The sequence below is a fragment of the Penicillium digitatum genome, chromosome 6 (genome assembly GCF_016767815.1).
Source record: "Penicillium digitatum chromosome 6, complete sequence".
Lineage (NCBI taxonomy): Eukaryota > Fungi > Ascomycota > Eurotiomycetes > Eurotiales > Aspergillaceae > Penicillium > Penicillium digitatum.
The window spans coordinates 490,682-510,192 of record NC_089389.1 but is presented as its reverse complement, the minus strand read 5'-3'; the positions used below and the strand labels follow the sequence as shown (position 1 = coordinate 510,192).

Here is a 19,511-nt window from a genome sequence, read left to right as displayed (position 1 = left end):
TGCCCCGGAGGTTTCGCTCATGACTTTATATGTTACGGACAGAAAAGGCTCGTTTTGGGTTTTGGTAATCAAGAAAACAGGGTTGACAGCGTTGAAAGCCGGCGGGTTGCTGCTGCCACAGGGTAATGGATGGGACTAACACGTCATTTTTAGAGTATTCCGTATTGAACAAGACCTTCTCTATATACACCGGGTGTGTATATACACATCATCGTGAGCGAGGAGTGTGCCTGGATGAGCGTGGTTAGCTGACCTTTATTGCCGTGGTGAATTCGGTCCCTATCTCCAGACCGGCAGCCATAATCTTGTTGATATAGAGGCATGTACAGAGTGGAACGTCCAACATCAACTTGGAGCCTCGTAGTCTCGTGGAGGCTTGTCACTGCTTCAATGCCCCTACGGTGCAGTTGGGATAGGTCGAACACAGCAGGAAAAGCCAGTCAAAAAGTCACTGCGGGCTGTGTAGGACAACTCTCACCCGATCTAAGAACTCGATGAATTCCACTTGGATTTGGATTATCACTTCCTGTACAGTCATTGTTTTGACAACAAAGCAGCCTAGTAGGACTGAGATGTCCCATTGCCAGTCGCAGTTGAAATCTGACTGGATATAACAAACCAAGTTGTTATCCTTCTGCAGGAGGATTAATCCAAGGTTCATTTGGCAATGTACCGTTGGGGTGGGGAGCAACTAAGCGACGATGAACATACTCTTCCACCAAGGCTTTTGTTGGCGCGTGAGATAGGGCTAGGCTAGGCTGACGAATCCTATTCAGAGATGCAAAGACAGTCCAGCAGAAGAGAAGAGGTTTCAGAGGAGTATGGTAATGTTGTGCTATGGAAGAAAGGATTAAGTCCTAGTTGATGTCTGCTTCTAACGAGCGCATCGAAATGCAGAGTCTGATAATCTACGACTATGTTTCTTTTTTTTTATTCTCTCGCCTTCAGCTGAACCATCAAATCGTTCTTCTCCCACAGAAAGAAGGTTTTCTGTTTTTCCCAACCAACGGACTCTGGGAGAAGAGAAAAGTCAAAGTTATACAACACTTTGGCCAGAATGAGACGCATTTCGTGGTATGCCAGACTGTTCGATCGTCAGTTACTAAGAACCCCCCATGCGGAGAGCGGGACAGGCGCATACTTCTTTCCAATACAGTTGCGAGGGCCGAATGAGAACGGTTGGAAGGCAGCCTTATTATCAGTGGCAAACTCATCGCTAATCCAACGCTCTGGGATGAACTGATTTGGCTGTCTAAAGTTTTTAGCGTTGTGATAGGTAGCCCAGTGATTAACCGAGAGCACAGTCTATCATATCCAACAATTAGCACTGACTTATCAAAACAGGACGCACAACCGAAAGACAATACCTTTCCTGGGACATGCTCTCCACAAACAATCAATCCCTCATCGGGAGCGATGCGAGGCAGACCCACCGGAACTGGGGGGTAGACGCGTAGCCCTTCCTCAATGCACGCATTGAGATAGGGCATATGCTCGAGAGATCTCATTTCGATATCAGAGTCTTTCTCAAAAGTCCCACGGACTTCCTCTGCAATGGTCTTCATCTTCTGCGGCGTCATCAGGAGGTGGTAGAGCAACCCACTGAGTGCAGTTGCAGTAGTCTCGGTGCCTGCAACCATGAAGACCTGGGAGTTGGCGTACATCTCTTGGCGGCTTAGAAGGAGTTCCTCCTTTTGGCTCATGACAATACCCCAGATGTCGGGTTTTTGCAGGACATGGTTGCCGTCAATCCTCTTGTCCACCCGCTCCTGGGAGGCCTTGAAATGAGCTTGGCTTTGCCGCTTCAGTTCCTTTGGAATGAGCATTTGCGCAATCAGAGCGGTCCAAGGGACGTAGCGCGCAAGTCGGCGCACGGCATTGGTTTTAATAGTGAGGAACACTGCCGACACCCAATTGAGGTTTCCAGATCCAGCTAACAGATCCAAGGGATCCCCGAAGGTCAAATCCCCCATGATATCAAATGTGGTCAGATTGAGCATGCGGACCATGTTGATTTTTGCATTGGGATCCTCCTTGATCGTTTGGTGGAGGTGATCAATCAACGTATCCACATACCCACAGATCAAAGATTGCTGTTCTCGGAGCGCCCGATCAGAAAAAGCGTGCGAGAAGTTGCGGCGAAAGCGGGCGTGGTCGGGTCCTTTTCCCCGAAGAATATCTGGGGCTCCATTAAATGATGGGCCGTAGAATCGAGGGTCCTTCTCTGTAGTGGGCTTTCCTGCGGTGGCATGACCATAGATCTCCTTCCACGCTTCGCCAGCCGCATAGCTCAGTTCATCTGGGGCGACACGGACTACATCGCCATATTTGGCATGGAGTCTACCGATCCATTCAAGTAGGTCGCCTTTGAGGGTATGGTAAACATGCGGTATCCGTGATGTAGCTGCAAGCGTTGGTCCGGGATATTTACCAAGAGGGTTGATGAAGACTTGGTAGTATACCTGCGCGACTACCACCAGGAGAATCTGACCGAAGCAAATTAGCGAGACGGGCTTACTAGAAGAAAAGAAGCAAGCGTACCGAAGTGGCGATGACCGAAATGCAGTGTTCATGAAGCAAGCTTGAAGCGGATTGAAGGAGCATCTTGGACAGAGCTTCCTCCTCCGAGTCGAAAGAAAATTGGGGGTTTCAGTCACACAGCAGGAAAGGTCTGGAATATAATATAACAACTTGAATTTGAATTGTGCAGGTTATTTCCTGCATAGTAATGATCGCACTAAATTGACCCCTAGCTACAACGTGAGATGGTCGGGAAACGATTAGTTCCACTGTCGCACTCTAGGAGGGGTTAATGCACATCGACATAGAATTGGAATTGATCGACGCTCATATTGGTGCAGAATCTACATCGACGGTTGAGACGGGAGTGGCCATGTGGCGTATGCCATGAAAATTGGGGATAAGCCGAATGCATAACTCGGTCAATTTGGTGTCTTTGAACCCCTTGGAAGTATCTGCAAAGTCATGAATAAGCACGCAGTTCAATTGGGTAAAAGCGTTCACCACCGCGTTTGGTAATATGTGGTTTCCCAGAGTCGAGCAACGAAACCTGGACCAGTTAGGGTTCGCCAAATAGCACAAACGGTCCCTACCAGGTTTGAAGGCGAGTGAAGATTACATGTGGATCCGCGGTTGGCCATTTTCAAGCCAATTCTCAAATCCATGGATGGCAGGGACAAAACTGGAAACAAGAAGGCCCCTGGCCAACAGGTAGTACGTTTCAAGTAAACTTGAACACTGTAAAGACTCTCATTTACTTTAGATGGGGTGTCCTATTCACTTCTCTTCCCTGATATCTTTACATTTCTTGTTCCTCAAAAAGCAAAAAGAACACTAAGATAGACAGAGAAAGATCTCAGGTGCCAGACAGTATCCGGTCCATATACAAATCGACGTATTTAGAAGAACTTGTTTGCAAGATCCATCAATCCAGCAGCACCCCCACCAGAGCCACCGCCCTGGCTCTTCGTGTACATGTTAAGGGCCATCTGGGCAGCAGAGTTAATGGCAGACTGCTTGTCACCGGACTAACACAACAGTCGTGAGCATCATCATCCCCAACCCAAAATCGAAGAAGAACAACGTACCACATTACCCCCGGATCCAGTCTGCGAATCGAAGAACTTTCCAGCCTGCGACATTGCAAGCCCAATGAGCTTGTTCTTGTCCATACCACCATCACTGCCTCCACCGTTGCTACCAGTAAACATCTTCAAAGCCTGCATCGCCGCGCCCGCACCAATAGAGGTAGAATCATGTTGCTGGTTCGACGGGTCGCCGGAACCGTACATGGCCTGGTGGGCATTCGCTGCCTGCTGCTCGTCGACATCGTTGCTGGAGCCCTGGCTGTTCTGGAGGAAGTTCACCGCAGTGTTGAACAGAGACTTGTCATCGCTACCGTGGTTTTCCTGTGCGTGGGTGGCAGCGCTGCTGAAGTCGTTGTTGGAAGAGTTTTGGTTGGAGTTGTTGTTGCCTCCGTTGTTTCCGCCGTAGTTGTCCTGGCCTTGGTTCTGGTTCTGGTTGGAGTTGTTGCCTCCGTTGTTTCCGCCGTAGTTGCCCTGGCCCTGGTTCTGGTTCTGGTTCTGGTTCTGGTTCTGGTTCTGGTTGTTGTAACCATCGTCGTTGTTGTTGCCGTAGGAGTTGTTGTCGTCGTTGTTGTTGCCGTAGGAGTTGTTGCCGTTGTTGTTGTCGTCGTTGTTGTAGTAGCTGCTGTTAGCGCCGCCCCCGTATTGCTGGTTGTCGTAAGACATGGTTGGAGTAGGAAGATGGAGAATGATTGGGAAGACGAATTTTGAGGAGAAAAGGGAAGTGGAAATGCCAACCTCCGGGTTTAATAGCAAAACTCAAAGAACGAAATGGAAGGGAATAGCTTCAGCTAAAGCCAGACCAGGAGGGGTTGCGGGGCATTTTTGGTTGTTGCGCTGATTTGGGTGATTCGCTGGTTGATAGGATGAGGTGGATCGGAGCTGAGGTGGATTGGAGCTGCAATAGCCAATGATTGACCGGTGGGCTGTTTAGTGCAAGTTTTGAGGGGTTGACTATTGATTTTGGTGGTGTTAGTAGCTTTTAGTATGTTTTAGGCGATAGTTCGGAGTAAATCTGGAGGAACTACGAGAAGCAGCAGTTGCACTAAGGGCTGATAGTGCTCGCCAGGATCATAGAGCAACAGAACTTGGAGGAAGAGAATCACGGACAGTCAGACGTCAGTGACTTGGTTGTAGACAGACCCTTTTTTTCCTCTGCTACAACTTCCTAGGCTGTCCCATGAAATGTCCCGATCTCTTCAGCGGGACTGTAGATACCGAGGCCCAGAGTCATGCAAGTCGTTCCTCGGCTTGGGGCATTAGGTAATATGATACGGAGTCCTCCGTACATCTGGCGCTAAGTGGATGCCCTTTGACCCTCAAAGATTGAGATCCTTTAATAGTAACGTGCATACGTAACACATCGCCGAATAGATTGAAGCAGTTGACAGGTTGAAGCAGTGGACAGTAACTATGTCATGCTGTCACTCGCCCTAAAAAAAAATTAATATGGGAAAGAGAACGAAACGGACAGATTCCCCCCTGTACTGTATCTGATGAAATCGCCTTTTCGATCTTCTCACACAGATGTTGCACTGAACGAAGCTTTATTTAAAGGAGGCCTGCACGATCCAACACTGAATTTGGATCGGTAGGAACAAAATATCACGTCCATCCTCCGAGAAACCATTACCCAGACGTAATCTGCAAATGGTTGCTTCGACCTTTTTTTTTTTCAGGATCTGAATTCTGATCTCAAAAAAGAAACAGAGAAAGAGAGAGAGAGAGTGTGGGAGCGAAATGCACTAACCTAGCGCCTGTGTCAATGCATCGTACTTGTGCATGTCAGGAAAGAGTCTGGTGGCTGGCTTCTGTGACAATTTCACGTCGGAAGAACGCAACGATCGGTGTCCTTCAAATCACAAGTACATGGGGTCAAATCTTGTTTGCAAAGCGTGGAAAGATGGATAGCCTCGTCAACGGGAATGATAGATTGGAAATGTCTCAAAGATAGATTCTCCATAGCCACACTTCAGAGCCCATAAGTGAGGTAAAGTAAAGAGCCAGAGGGAATCTCCAGCTCGATGAAGGCTGTCGTAAAATCTCTCTAACGATGAAATTGGTGTGGATCTCGGTACCCTACCAAATTCCCTTCCGAAGGACTTCTCGTACCCACGCCGGTTTTTTTTTCGTTAAAAAGGAAAATCCTGGAATTCACAAAAAAAGAGGTTGTAGACGGCGTAATTGACCATGTTCAAAGACAGATATGATCTCACATTTTCCCTCGTTCTGTGATTCTTGTCAAAGGTATTCTCCAAATCACGTTGAGTGTTGTTGCGAATGCGGCGGAAGCTCTCCAGGTCATCTGCTGCCGGGTGGTCGTCATCTTCGCGGAATGTATCCATCAGATCCCAATCACTCCGAAAATTGCCTTGACGGAGCCACATCATACCAAATGTACAGCTTGATCTATGCTAAACACGATCCATTGTGAGGGCGTTGATGTCGGTAGTAGATCTACTACAATGCGAAGAGCAGCGAGCTAGTCAATGAAACAGACGGGTTCTCGAGGTAGTGATTGCTTCACCATCGACAGTATACATTGAGTGTTTGAGCTATGGTCATCCGTTTCTCGGTATTCAAATTGAGGAAGATGTCTTGCGTAGGGGGTTCCAGACCCGATCGGTCAAATTGGAACGCACCCACGTCTCATTTGTCGTCCCGTCGGAATTCGGGGAGGCAACCCGGAATCGGTAGCGGGGAATCTTGTCCAAGGCCGTCTGCGTTAGTCTGCTACCTGCTTAAGGTCTGAATGGTCAATTCTCTCGATCTCCAAGTGGAACACCGCAGTGGATGTTTCTCAAAGTCCGAGTCAGACTTTCCATCTTGAGCCTGGCGATGCTTCAGTACTGCTAGCAATCGAGAGGAGATGAGGTTGAGATTAGCTAGATTGTATAAAATAAGCTTGAGTGGAGGTTTCAGGACGCTCAGCTTTGTCCATTATCATGCCAACAGAGAAGAGAAGAAGACAGAAGGACAGGTGCGAACAAATGCTAGCGTGTTCTGGTGGATAGGCCAAGAAAAAAGCGAGAGTGTCTGGGGGGTAAGAAGTAGCGAAAACTGAGATGAGATGGGCAAGGTAGATATACCTGTACTATCAAGTTGAGAGGAGCTAAGAATGACAGATGATGGAGACGAGCCGGCCTCTAGAGCGATTTGCTCATCATGAATCCACATCCAAAAGTCTAAACCAAAAGAAACGAACACAATAAATAAAACCTCCTACACCGTAGCCCAGGGTATCAGATGAAGATGAAACGGCGCAAAGAATACCAACTCAGAGGAAACCAAAATGAAAGAGACGGTAGCCAACAGACAAGAGAATCATCCCTGCAAGGACAAACGGCAGCAAATCAAAGAATCAACTCATCATGCTCCTCATCCGATAAATTCCTCAGAAACCGCAGACCCCTCTCCCTCTTACTCAACAGACACCTCGAGTCCACCTCCGATTCCTCCTCGGTAACCCACTCACATGGCAAATCCGTCAGCCCAACCCGCTGCCCCCACTGTCCGCGCTGAAACTGCATGAACCCACCAAAATGACGATCCGTATTAGCAACCCAAATTTCAGCACCATCAGGCGCATAATCCGCACCACCAATCTCACCAAAGAAATCATGCACCTGTCTTGAGCGGAAGAGCTGGGCATCGACAATAGAAATGCGATCCGCAGGCTCGGTGCAGAGGAGAGTACGTGGGCCACCGCCGACGGGTGAAAAGCGTAGGGAGCGGTATCCCGCGACGTCGGATACGATAGTCTCAAGCGGACGCCAGGTGCGCGCGTCCCAGATGATGACTGTTTTGTCTTGATTGGATGTTGCGATGTGGCGCATATCTGGTGACCAGGCGCAAGCGAAGCCGAAATCACGGTGGCCGCGGAGGGCGTGGACTGGACGGCCTGTATCGGCTTCGATGACCCATGCATCTGGGGAATCACCAATTACGACGCGCAGACGAGTATCGGGGGATGTGGCGGTGCAGTTGATTGGTTGGGAGAGTTCTTGGTCGTAGATGAAGACGTTTGTTTCTGTGTCGAGAATGCGAATGTGTTTGTCGTTGGAGGCGAAGACGCCTCTTGGGGAGGGGCCGGTTCGGTTGGGAATTATGTCGACGTGATTGGTGATGCCGTCGTTGAAGTCGGGGGTTACGAGGCCCCTTATGCTAGGGTTGGATCCGCCGGTGCTACGTAGGGCGTATTCGCCGCAGAAGCCCCCTGCGATTGTGAGGCCGTGGGCTGTTTTCATGGTTGAGATTTTGACGGGTCCGAGGAAGCCGGATTCTAGGTCTGGTTGGCTCATGTCGATTATACAGCGTGCATCCCCGGTTGTTGGGGTCCAGGAGAATACTTTTGAGCGGGAAGCGAAATGGACGGTGTTGGATGCAGGAGTCGACATCAGATTGCGGAGTTGGAAGTGCTCGATAGATGCTGTGTGCGAAGTGTGCATGGATCTCTCGCGGAAAAAAGTTTCAGATTGTGGAAGGCGCTCTGCATGGTTGATGCGCGAGTAGTTCAAGTTGTGATAGGAGGTATACCAGGCGTCGCGCACGGCTCGTGCATCGGGCCGTGTCACCCGTAAAATTTCCGTCCATGGGATCTGCTGCAGATCATAGAAATCGCATCTCCATCCAGAGGGCCGATCAACCACCTGTGGTGGTTTCCAGCTAATCATTTTTGAAAACGGGCGGAGTTGCGGTGGAATTCGACTTTCAGAATGGAAACCACGGGGTATGACGTTAATTGAGACCATCCAGTGCCGAATGAATTCATCAATAGTGAAATTTCGCTCATACGCTAGAGGGGAATTAGCTCAAGTCTTGTGTCAAAAGCCATAGCGCCTTACTGGATGTGTGGATTATAGATGCGGGATGTGGTCCGGCGAATTCCATTTGATCGTCGGTGAAGTTCCCTAAAGGTTCGGTTGCAGACAAACTCATTGTTTGGGCAAGATCCACATGAATATCGTCATAGCTGATAGTTTTATAAAAATCGTCTAGATTGCAGTCCGGCATTTCAGCTTCATGCGCCGTGCGGTCCTTGCGCTGGTAGTAATACTCCTCTTCATCCGGATAGAACCGAAGAAAGTCTTCAAGTTCATCATCGGACGTCGACAGGGGCGACGGGTTATCTTCCATAGTAGCTGACTCGTAATCCCTCACCATAACCTCCGGAGCATCCTCGATGTCGCTGTCTGGTGCGGTGGCGATATCTTGCCGGCCGGCGGTGCGATGAATCAAACCCCGGACAATCGTTTCCATGTCCACATCGCCACTCGGATTCGCGCCAAAGACAAACGCTGGTCCAGCCGAAGGGACACCTCTCATTCCAGATTGTTGAAAATGACCCCTGTTTCCCGGCAGCAACGAACCCGCCGAGTCCAAATGTCGATAATCCAGAGTACTACTAGCACTTGTAACAGCGTGAACAACTTCCGACACCATAAAGGAGTCACTGTACGCATTATCCACGACACGCGGGTAGTGGGACACAGCAGCAAGAGCCGCAACACCCACGTCATGTAAGTGGCGATCGATTTCGGAGGTCATATTCGGAGGCGTGGCAAATCGATCGGTAGATAACATATTCGAATCGAAAGTGGTGTTCAAGACCGTCGTAATGTCTTCCCGACCAGGCAGCCCAGTCACAAATAGATGTGGAGAAAGATTTATGACCCGGGGTTGAACTGAAGGACCATCGATATCACATGACACATGGCGCGGTGATGCAGCGGGATCTCGCAAGTGGGCAGAGGGAAATCGGAGGGGCAGTTCGCAAAGTTACAGTTAGAATGAAGCATCGCCCGTCCTGGACATCTATCTCTAAACCTCGATAAGTTGTACCTCAACCCCAACTGAGAGTTGTTCTATTTCAGGCACCTTGCAGCAAGGGGGAACGGATGATCACGTCCCAAAAAGTCAAATTGGGTAGAGGACAGGCAGCGGTCGCACGAGAGGAGAACGATCGAGTACTCGGATAGATCGTGTCAGAGTACAACATATACCTACGGTAACACTTTTGGGGAGTCACACAGATCCTGGGGTTGCTTGTGCAGTGTCTCGCAGCTGCTGATACTGACTCGTAGAGTTCAACCCCACACTGCAGGAGTGGCGTTGATTTCCAAGCCCACGTATATGACGCGAGCAGGGAAAGGCGGAGAGCGGAAAGCGAGCGAGACAGAAATGCCAAGTTCAACCGCGGAGGGGAGTTCAGGGGGAGCCGGGTAAGAGAAATTTAATGGAGATTAAATACCAGCGTGATGTTGTAATTTGTAATATTGGCTTCTGCTATGGCTACTAGTGGGAAGTAAAACGCCAATCGCTGTGGGCTGATCCAAAGGGAAATAGAGGGGGGAAATCCACAGGACAGTAGACGTTTCTGGTGGAGATGGGGCCTGCAAGGTATGACAGAAGAGGAAGATAGGGGGATATTCCTCTTCAGATCGAACGTGGGAAGAAAAAACGTGAGTTGACATTCTCCGCCTTTCGGGGAGAAGATGCCGAAAAGAGAGGATCCAGGTAAAGATGATAGACTTGGTAGAAAGAATGCGATGTTAAAGGTCTGAACATTTAGCCTAATCATGATCACTCTCGAGTGTGCACTCTGATTATTATAGGATTATAAAAAAAAGGTGCCCATCTTAGTTTCAATGAAGCATGGGAAGTAAATAATCGAAATTTAGCAAAGCCATGTTCAATCTAGATCTAATATATCCCCTCTAGCCTCGCTTGTGGAAACGTAAACAATGCAGGGAGTACTCTACATATAGGTCGAACGCATGCAGATTTCAACCGGATCAGCCCGGTGACTTGCGCTTTGATCCTTTCGGGCACAGCTTGGGCTGAACATACATCGGGCTGTGTAGTTGACCTGTGAAATGTCAGACCAGAACTAGCATAATGGTTCATGTTGCTTTACCGGATTTCTCACGCTTTTGTGATTACGCAGTGTCGATGAGGATGGCGATTTATGGACTAACAGGGCAACGCTGTACAAAGTAGCTGTACAAAGTACAAACTAGAGCGAAAGGCTTGAAACAGAAGCGAAAAACAACCAACAAGAATCAAGATATGAGCACACGTGAAATAATCAACTCGTCAGTCGTGCAGCGCCCTGAACTACATTATAAGAATATTTGAACGCCGGCATGGAACGGGTACGATCACATCGAAACCAGATGCATCCGGGAGAAACAGATAGAAGCAAAACACAAGGGGAAAACAACAAAACAAGCGCTATCGCTTTCGTTAAAAATGTGAGTATGTCTCGTGCTGCGAAGGATAAGGATCCGTCGAAGCTTGCGGCTGGGACCAAGCACTGTGCAGGCGGCGTTCTGACAAGAATGTTAGAATCCATCCATCCATCCAATCCTTCCAGGAGGACAGAGTAAGACCTACCTTTTTCAAAATCCCGCCACCGCTTCATCGTGATCTTCGTACTATCAAACTCACCCTCGCCATCACCATGTCCCTTGTCCTGCTCCCCTGCAGTCTTCCGGGTGTCACCCCAACTGAAGTCATCAAACTTCCAGAACGCATACATGGGCAGAATGAAGTTCCAGACCGGAAGCGAGAGGAGGTAAATCAACATCCAGAGCACGTAGACGAGTTTGTGTGCCGTGACGACGATCAAAACACCCGGCAGACCCAAGACCAGGGCAAGCAGAACGAGCGGAATGATCTGGACGGGTCTCCTAACGATGGAGACGATGACGACGTAGATGGTGAATGAGATGGCGGCGGGTAGGACGAGGGTTCCGATCAGCTCGATGAAGATGACGAACTGCATGCTGAAACAGAAGGTTCCGCACAGATCACGGACGAGGACCAGTTCGAAGAGGTTGTGGACGGTACTGTTGATCCAACGACGGCGCTGAGAGAGCAGGACGAGGAATGAGTCAGGAACGACTGTTTTGCAGACGGCTTGGGGGACGAAGATCTGTTTGCGTTTCGGGAAGGTCTTGAGCATCAGGGTCGTGAGGTAGCGATCTTCACCAAGAAGGAGCAGGTTCTTCTTGTGGAGGGTGTCGACGACGTTTTCCGAGTAGTGTTCAACGATGTCGGGGTTTGCGAGAATCGGGACCCAGTAGTTTTGGCCGCCCTTGGGGGCTTTGATTCGGTACATGGAGAAACATCCAGGGAGACAGGTGACACCACCAAAGACGGATTCGAATGATTTGGCTTGGTGGTGAGAGATGAAGTACCTATTGCAGAATTAGTTGTTGTACCGGTTGCTCAACGGTGGAAAACTTACTCGAAGACTTGGATCATTGATACCCAGCTGTCGGTCTTGTTAGCGATCTTGGTCTCTCCGCAGAGACCCATGATTTCTGGGTCCTTCACCATGGCCGAGGCCATGTGTGTTAAGCTGTCCGGGAACACCTTGGTATCGGCATCGACCATGAGAACAAGCTCGTAGAAGTCCGGCGCGATGCCTGTGACATTCCACAGGCCATTGAACATCTCAAACTCGAGTTCCGTCATACGCTCATCGAACATGACCTTCTGGAGGAAAGACATGAGAATGATCTGACTGTCTCGCTTGCCTCGATTACCAGGCTTTGATAGCGTTGACTCCTGTGGAGTTCCGCACTTGACAACCACCATCATAGGAACACGCTGTTGCTTTTCCGCCGGGATGATCGAAGTATCGCCGTAGTCGTAGAACCCAGTGTAGACTTTGGCCATATTGTGTCGCTTGGAGCCAGTAGCGACGGCCACATAGGAATAGGGCTGGACCTCGTCCTTGGGAATAACAGGGTCCTTGAGCATGCCCAAGACAATATCTGGCGTGGAAAATTCCTCTCCCTGGCCCTTGATAAGACCATCACAGATGACCAAGATCGTTTTGTGGCTGTTCGGGTAGTCGGTCGTGGCAATTGAATCCAAAGTCGACCTGATACCCTCTTCGCCTTCAGAGTAGCAAGTAATCAGACAAAGACTGTGAGCTAGAGGGTAGCCGAATGGCTGCCATTCAGGCGGAGGCTGAGGAACAACAGCCTCGTGAATGAAGGCAGCAGGACCCGAGCCATCATGATCCGTCGACAGTGTGGTATAACCCGAATCTTGCTGACCCTGGGCGGGAGGAATCAAGCTAGTCCGACTTGCAGCAGGGTTATGCCGAGAGTTATCAGCGCTCAGGGTTCCCCCGCTACCACTGTGGCTTAACTTGTACATAGTGCTAGGACTAGAGCTGGGCATGAGACGAGAAGTTGAGTTCTGGCTCGCCATCGTGATATACATGGGCTTTTGCTTGCTGCCAGTGCTGCTGCTCACATTGTACGGACTCGAGAAACGGGAAGTGGTCGGGAAGAAACTGGAACGTTTGCTGAAGCGATCGGAAATGGTGGTTTCGGCGATTCGAGGAGCGGGCCGATAGATGTCGTTGGACCAGTCTTCGATCTGCTGATTGCGAGTCCGAGCATCGGAGGACATGCTCGTGGTCTGCGCGGCATACCTGTTGATCAGGAACCACTGGAAAAGCAGGGCGAAAGCGAATTTCACAACCACGATGGAGAGAATAAAGATCAGGGATACGTAGAGCACGACTTTCGACGCGATACAGCCAATAGTATCAGTGTCGATGCTGCCGACTTTGATAATCTGCGCCAAGCACTTGCCGATCTTCTTCTCTTCCCCACTTTGTAGGTAGTAAGTAAGATCAACACCGCGGACATCCGGGTTCTTGCGGAGCTCGTCGAATTGTTTGGGATAGGACACCTGAGTACGGTCGAACCAAGCGAGAAGGTCAAGGTCGAGCACATTTCCGGAGTATACCGCCAGGTTTCGACTCTTGTTCTTCGTATCCTCCCATGTGTAGTACACATCTCCATCACTTTTCAGCGAGTAGAATGGCTCACGAGCCGCTTTGCTGGTGTGGCAAGCCCAGCCCGTGTAAAATGGAGCGGTTAAATTTGGCGAGGACGAACCATCCTGGTTGAAGGGTGCACAGGGGAAATACCACCCGAGATCTCCATTGGAATTTGTTGGAATATCACTACCAGGTTGAGCCGTAATCAACCCCTTGCACGCACCATTCACCTGCTGAAAGAAGAAGCTGCCATCCTGTCCGCCATATTTGTGTGGCAAGTCGTAGATAACATTGGAACCACCGGGAATACCAGCGGCAGCGGGGTGTTTTGAACCGGCCAAGTCGTATGTCCTTCCGTGGAAGATCATGTAGTTGGAACTGATTTCGTTGACCTTCAATCGAACCGGGGGTGAACCACAAACCGTAGCCGTGAAACCGAAAGTCAGGAAACCAACAAAAGCACCGACCATCAGAATGATGCTGATGAGGCCAATCTTCTCCCGCCAAGCAGTGCGCTGCTCTTTCTGTGGCATGCCGAAGCATTTTAGCACAAAGTCCGGGATGAAGAATGTGAGCACGGTACAATATGTTGGCCAGAGCTCGGGCGGGCCACTCTGCTGCATAGCCTTCAGGCGTTTCTGTTCATCCGCAGCTCCCTTCGATGACCTCCGCGAGCCTCTCTTCTTCTTCTTTGAGCGACGTCTACTAGGAACCCGCTCCATGGGCTTGTTGACATTACCCCGCGCACCGTACAGACCATCCTTGTTCTTCATGTCCATGCTGCGCGAGCTGTTCGTCTCCGCCTCGCCATCTCTGTTATCCAACAGCGGATCGTTTCCCGTTGTCGAGGGATAAGTGGGCATGTGGGTTGATTTTTGACGATAGTGATAGTTGGGTTGTTCGCGGTCGTCGTTCCTACGCTCTGGTTTGACCATGCGTTTTTTGTGTCTCACATCGCCGCTCCGGTCCATGCGCTCTTCGTCGGTGTCCATTGCTCTTCGGTGGCTGGAATGTCGGCGACGATGTCGGTGGGAAGGGGAAATGGGGTCATCGCTGTAAGCGCCCGAGTCGATATCTCGTCGACGGCGCTGATAGGATTCGCGAAATGCGCGGCCTTCGTCGCGCCGAGGAGAGGGCTTGCCTGGCCTCTGCGGCAAAGACATTTCGCTCCTGTGAGAGTGGCTGATGTTAGTCAATCCCGACTCGGAGGCTGCTAACTTGATGACCTTTGAATTGGTAGCAACTCACTTTGACTATCTGCGGCTCATCAGCAGCAGGTGGTGTGGAGAAAGACTGTTCACAATGCGGATCGGTGGTTTGCCGTCTGAAGCATGTCAAATGCACTGATCCGGTCCTCGATGTAAATGATAAGACTCGTGATTTTGTTTCAATCTCTTTTACAACTGTCTTTATCGACCAGCAAGTAGAGTTGTCAAAATGCAAAGGGAGTTCTCAGCGAAAGTGGTACGGTCGGCCTGTGCAACGAGGTGGAGAATCAACAAAGCCCCCACCTATGCAAGAAATTGACAGATCTAAAACACAGAGAAGAGCGAATAGAGTACGGAGTACGGAGTAGTAATAGATCAGTAGCAACGAACATGTTTATAGGAAAAAGGGAGGCTCTGAGACAAAGACCCTGTACGGGCTTTCTGACGCTTAGCCTGAGAAAGGTTAGGCATGTTTTACCTGGCCATAGTACTCAGACATCTCCAGTGATTAAGAGATTTACACCATAAATCTCGTCGCTAGGGGTACGAAGTAGGCCAATCACACTATTCTCATCGCCCGATAGACCAATCACTTGTCCTCCAAGGTACAAAATCCATGGGAACAACATTTTCTGATCACGGGGTTCCCTTTTCTCTTTTGGGTTAAGACGCTATCCACTGGTCTTAGGTAATTGCCACGCTTGATATCTAATTGCCACGGTTTGCAACCCGACGGAATACAACTACGGAGGGCGGAGTTCCTAATTCAGACAAGAGAATCGAAACTGGGGGCCTTTCTTATTTATCCCCTTACCCCCTGGGAACCCCCCCCCCCCCCACCCCTAGAAACCGCTTGGTGAAGCATATCAGAACAAGAGTGTGTTTCGAGTCGGTGTGATCTAAAATCAAAAGTCTTCAGGATGTAAGACGCGGTTCACCTGGAGGTATGACACCCTTGATCAACATGAGGATGGGTACTCCGGACGGAGTACCACTCTGGGTTCTAGCCACCGAACTCTTTACATGGGACTGGATCGAGGTCAAAAAGGGCATTGTCTGGATGTAAACCATCCAGGATACCCCTGTACTCTATAGCGACTCCGTACCCTCAGGCCCGACCATTATGATCGACACTGGCGGGCCGATCACGGCAGTCCCCAGAGTTCATCGCCCCATAGTGCATATGCACCGTTCCGTTACCTCGAAGACCACATCTTTATCGACATTCTTATGCCAGGAATGAAAGTTTTCATTGACCATGCGAACATAACCCCATTGAGATATCCACTTGGCTTCGGATTTGCGAGATCTGGACGAATCCGGTTTCCTGGCCCCGTTCGTCGGCTCTTACCTGACGGCATGGCATCTCTCTGCATCACTAGCCGTGGTACAGTAAGCTCCAACCCCAAATACCTAGTACCTAGCACTTGGTACTGGAATATCGGGTACTATCTAATGGATGCAGTCGCCTAGGTACTGTCGTCATCTGAGGGTCCTTGGCTTTTGATCTGTACTTTGACGAGGTGGTTGCAAGCATACAGTACCAGCTGTGTGCGAAAGGAATGGAATCTCCTTTCCTTTAGGACATAGGAGAACGACTCTCGCGATTTTACGCTCAGACCCCTCTGTTTCAAGCCGGGAATGCTCAAAGCTGACCGTCTCTTCTAATTGAGTTCCATCCTATACAAAAAACCCAAAAAAATGTCCTGTCTAACATCCACGGGTCCATACTTCCACTTTCCACATCTGCCACGCACAGAGCCCCGGAATGGTCGGGCACTAACGACACTACGAACGGACTAAACACCAAATGAAAATCCGTGATGCCACTTAAAAGTGTCCCCGTCTCCACAGTGAAAGAGGGGATTTGACGGTTCCAAGTACGGAGTACTCCGTACAGAGCCAGAGGCATGTCTTGGGCGCTGTTAGACCACCGATTAGACCCTGGCATGTCTCGGAAATCACTCTCAGACCTGGTAGGCATCATCTTTCGCAAGTTTTTAATACCGAGGATTGTCGTGTTCTTCGGTGCTACGAAGGTGCTAGCGACATAATTATAGACCATCCCCACTCGATCATATTAGCGTATGAGACCAAAAAAAAAGGATCAGACACAATAAAAAGCGAGATTTTTGATGGGAAAAAAAAAAGGAACCCTTGCTCCGTATTGTTCGTATTTTCTTTTCTCTCATTTCCAAGTTCCCTTGACGTGCGTAGATGAAATAATCTCTAATAGTGTCGTGTCCACTCTTTTAGCGATGTTCGCATTTTCTCCACGGATTGCCCATCGAGTACTAAGCCAGTCGCTTTTCTTCATGGATCTCCTACCTCCGTTCGCTTTCGACCTTCGTTAACATCCTACCACACCATGGCCAGTCCTGCCCCGGTACACCAGACCCTGCCTTCTCCCCCACCAGCTCACCTCCGATCATCACCGCCATTCAACCCATCATCACCACGGACCATCCCGAACCGACCCCAAAGCTTGAACCTCAACCGCAAATCAGGTTCAGCGTCGCAGTCCCAAAGCTCTCTCGTGATTCAGAATTCTCCACACTCACCGGTCAAAATTGCACATGGCGCAGACATCCCCGATGCCCCGAAAGCGCGCATCGACGGCGCATACAGTGGGCCCACCACACCGCAATTGGAGCTCACCGAGTTTGCAGACTTGTCACTTGACAGCCCCGTACAGCCACCTCAGCAGAGCTGGAATCCTGCTCATCGTCCGCGGCGAGACTTATCACAGGCCTCACACTACACACATTCGAATGGTCACACCCCAGCGAGCAGCGGCTCGTGGTCGGTAGTAGAGCCACAGAAAGATGACGCACATGGAACCCCGAAAAAGAGCGGCCCCTCGTTGGAGCGCGAGGGTCCGAGCTACCGCACTTCGCAGGGAAGCTTGGATAGCGTGGCCCAGGCGTCGGATAGCTGCGAACCTCTGACCTACCACCACCAGCAACAGCCGGCTGCAACACCAACCAAGAAACCCGCACCCAATACCGAAGATAACCCGTCCGCCTCGACCGATAAGCTGGCCGTTAGGCGATCAAGGCTTTCGCGGCCTCTTTCGACATACTCCTCGGGCTCAGATGGGGGTCACCGCCGGAACCTCTCCGCATCGCCGTATCTACAGGCGCAATCCTCGCCACAGAATTCGACTGGAACCCCCGAAAACAGGTCTTCTTCACTCCTCGATTTGCTCAACACCTCATACCCACAGCCCGGCCCAACAGCACAATTCGACAACTCGCGTCTTCAAGCCTCAATCGGAAACAACGCCTCTCTTCTGAGCCACAAGGAGACATTCGAGATGTATCTCGCGAATGTAAAGAAAACCGACGAGCCCAAGGTACTGTACGAATTCGCCGTGTTCATGGTAAACTCGATGCGCGAGATGCCAGTCACGGACCAAAACGATACCAGCCCCATAACGCGCGTTCGTCTTCTCCGCGAATCAAAATCCATCCTCCAGCGTCTCGCAGACCGCAGCTACCCTTTCGCACAGTACTATCTCGGCGACGGGTACGCGTCAGGCTTCTTCAGCAAAGGTGTTGAGGACCATGACCGAGCCTTCCCGCTCTTCATCGCAGCCAGCAAACACGGCCACGTCGAAGCCTGCTACCGCACAGCGCTGTGCTACGAGTTCGGCTGGGGATGTCGCGCCGACGGCAGCCGTGCCGTGCAATTCTACCGCCAGGCAGCGTCGAAAAACCACCCGGGCGCCATGATACGCATGGCCCACGCCTGTATCGCCGGCGACATGGGACTGGGAAAGCGGTACCGTGAGGGGGTCAAGTGGATGAAGCGCGCTACCGAATCCGCCGATGCGCAGTACAACTCCGGCCCGTACGAGCTCGGTGTCATGCACGAGAAGGGCTTCGGAGAAGATGTCTTCCCCGATGCTACTTATGCCGCGCAGCTATTCACTAAATCCGCGGAACTGGGTCATGTGGAGGCTTGCTATCGGCTTGGAGATGCGTATGAGCATGGGAAGCTGAATTGTCCGCGCGACCCGGCGCTCAGCATCCATTTCTATACCTGTGCTGCGCAGAGCGGGCATCCGGTGTCAATGATGGCGCTTTGTGCGTGGTATCTCATTGGCGCGGAGCCAGTGCTCGAGAAGGATGAGAACGAGGCCTACGAGTGGGCTTTGCAGGCTGCGAATCTCGGCCTCGCGAAGGCCGAGTATGCCGTTGGCTACTTTACTGAAATGGGTATTGGCTGTCGTCGGGATCCTCTCGAGTCAAATGTGTGGTACGTCAAGGCAGCGGATCAGGGCGATGAGCGAGCCAAGCATCGCATTGCTACAATCCGAGCTGCCGCAGAAGGCTCACAACAAGGCGTGGCTGGGCGCAATGGAGCGACGCGGAACGGAGGCAGGCTCAAGAAAGCCGAGCGCAAGGATAAGAGTCCAAGTCAGGGTCAGGGTGAGTTAACCAAGCCAGATCTGGATCCATGTACATTTCGCTGACGTCCTACAAACTCTTCAGAACCCGAAGTCGAAAGCCCTGCCAAACAGAAACGATTCGTCATTTTCTAATCCCACCTGCCCTCCTGAACCATGCCTATTTATGACCCGATCTATTCCAACGGTCTACATGTCAAACTTCCAAGCATCCGAAACCCTCATTACGAAACACCAGTCAACGGCCGACAATACATACATAATCCCCATCCCAACCTCTGCGCAACACCCACCCCGCGCAAGCAAAGTGCAAGTAGTGCGCGGGCATGAAACCCGTCATTTTACAAGCGATCTGAATCCGAACCTTCAATCCCCCTACCCATTATTGGAATCCTCATCTCTTTCGAGTATTGAACTCATCTCTGATATCTCCAAGTTGTTTATACCACTCTCCTTTGCGTATCTATCCTGTATCTTCC

The 19,511-nt window shown here is 50.5% G+C and overlaps 6 protein-coding genes across 6 annotated transcripts; 2 read left to right on the top strand and 4 right to left on the bottom strand.

The window, feature by feature from the left end:
* Positions 1 to 930: 930 nt before the first annotated feature.
* Pdw03_5215 (Cytochrome P450, E-class, group I) lies at positions 931 to 2,604 on the bottom strand (the record flags this gene model as incomplete). The annotated part of the gene is made up of 4 exons (XM_014683595.1): positions 931 to 1,084; positions 1,142 to 1,305; positions 1,368 to 2,486; positions 2,542 to 2,604. The coding sequence occupies 4 exons, from the start codon at positions 2,602 to 2,604 to the stop codon at positions 931 to 933; spliced, it is 1,500 nt and encodes a 499-aa protein (XP_014539081.1).
* Positions 2,605 to 3,419: 815 nt separating this feature from the next.
* Positions 3,420 to 4,271, bottom strand: Pdw03_5214 (di-, tri-valent inorganic cation transporter; the record flags this gene model as incomplete). The annotated part of the gene is made up of 2 exons (XM_014683596.1): positions 3,420 to 3,548; positions 3,609 to 4,271. 2 exons carry the CDS (start codon positions 4,269 to 4,271, stop codon positions 3,420 to 3,422), a joined length of 792 nt encoding a protein of 263 aa, XP_014539082.1.
* A 2,687-nt stretch (positions 4,272 to 6,958) lies between these two features.
* On the bottom strand, positions 6,959 to 9,188 carry Pdw03_5213 (WD repeat protein; the record flags this gene model as incomplete). The annotated part of the gene is made up of 2 exons (XM_014683597.1): positions 6,959 to 8,400; positions 8,450 to 9,188. The coding sequence occupies 2 exons, from the start codon at positions 9,186 to 9,188 to the stop codon at positions 6,959 to 6,961; spliced, it is 2,181 nt and encodes a 726-aa protein (XP_014539083.1).
* A 1,174-nt stretch (positions 9,189 to 10,362) lies between these two features.
* Pdw03_5212 (Chitin synthase F) lies at positions 10,363 to 15,250 on the bottom strand (the record flags this gene model as incomplete). Its single annotated transcript, XM_014683599.2, has 7 exons — positions 10,363 to 10,473; positions 10,522 to 10,591; positions 10,915 to 10,936; positions 11,001 to 11,806; positions 11,857 to 14,583; positions 14,662 to 14,666; positions 15,143 to 15,250. The coding sequence occupies 7 exons, from the start codon at positions 15,248 to 15,250 to the stop codon at positions 10,363 to 10,365; spliced, it is 3,849 nt and encodes a 1,282-aa protein (XP_014539085.2).
* Positions 15,251 to 15,591: 341 nt separating this feature from the next.
* Pdw03_5211 (uncharacterized protein) lies at positions 15,592 to 16,128 on the top strand (the record flags this gene model as incomplete). Its single annotated transcript, XM_066100983.1, has 3 exons — positions 15,592 to 15,683; positions 15,734 to 16,013; positions 16,087 to 16,128. The coding sequence occupies 3 exons, from the start codon at positions 15,592 to 15,594 to the stop codon at positions 16,126 to 16,128; spliced, it is 414 nt and encodes a 137-aa protein (XP_065957923.1).
* An 861-nt stretch (positions 16,129 to 16,989) lies between these two features.
* Positions 16,990 to 19,167, top strand: Pdw03_5210 (Chitin synthase activator (Chs3), putative; the record flags this gene model as incomplete). Its single annotated transcript, XM_014683600.1, has 2 exons — positions 16,990 to 19,054; positions 19,118 to 19,167. The coding sequence occupies 2 exons, from the start codon at positions 16,990 to 16,992 to the stop codon at positions 19,165 to 19,167; spliced, it is 2,115 nt and encodes a 704-aa protein (XP_014539086.1).
* Between the last annotated feature and the right edge of the window lie 344 nt (positions 19,168 to 19,511).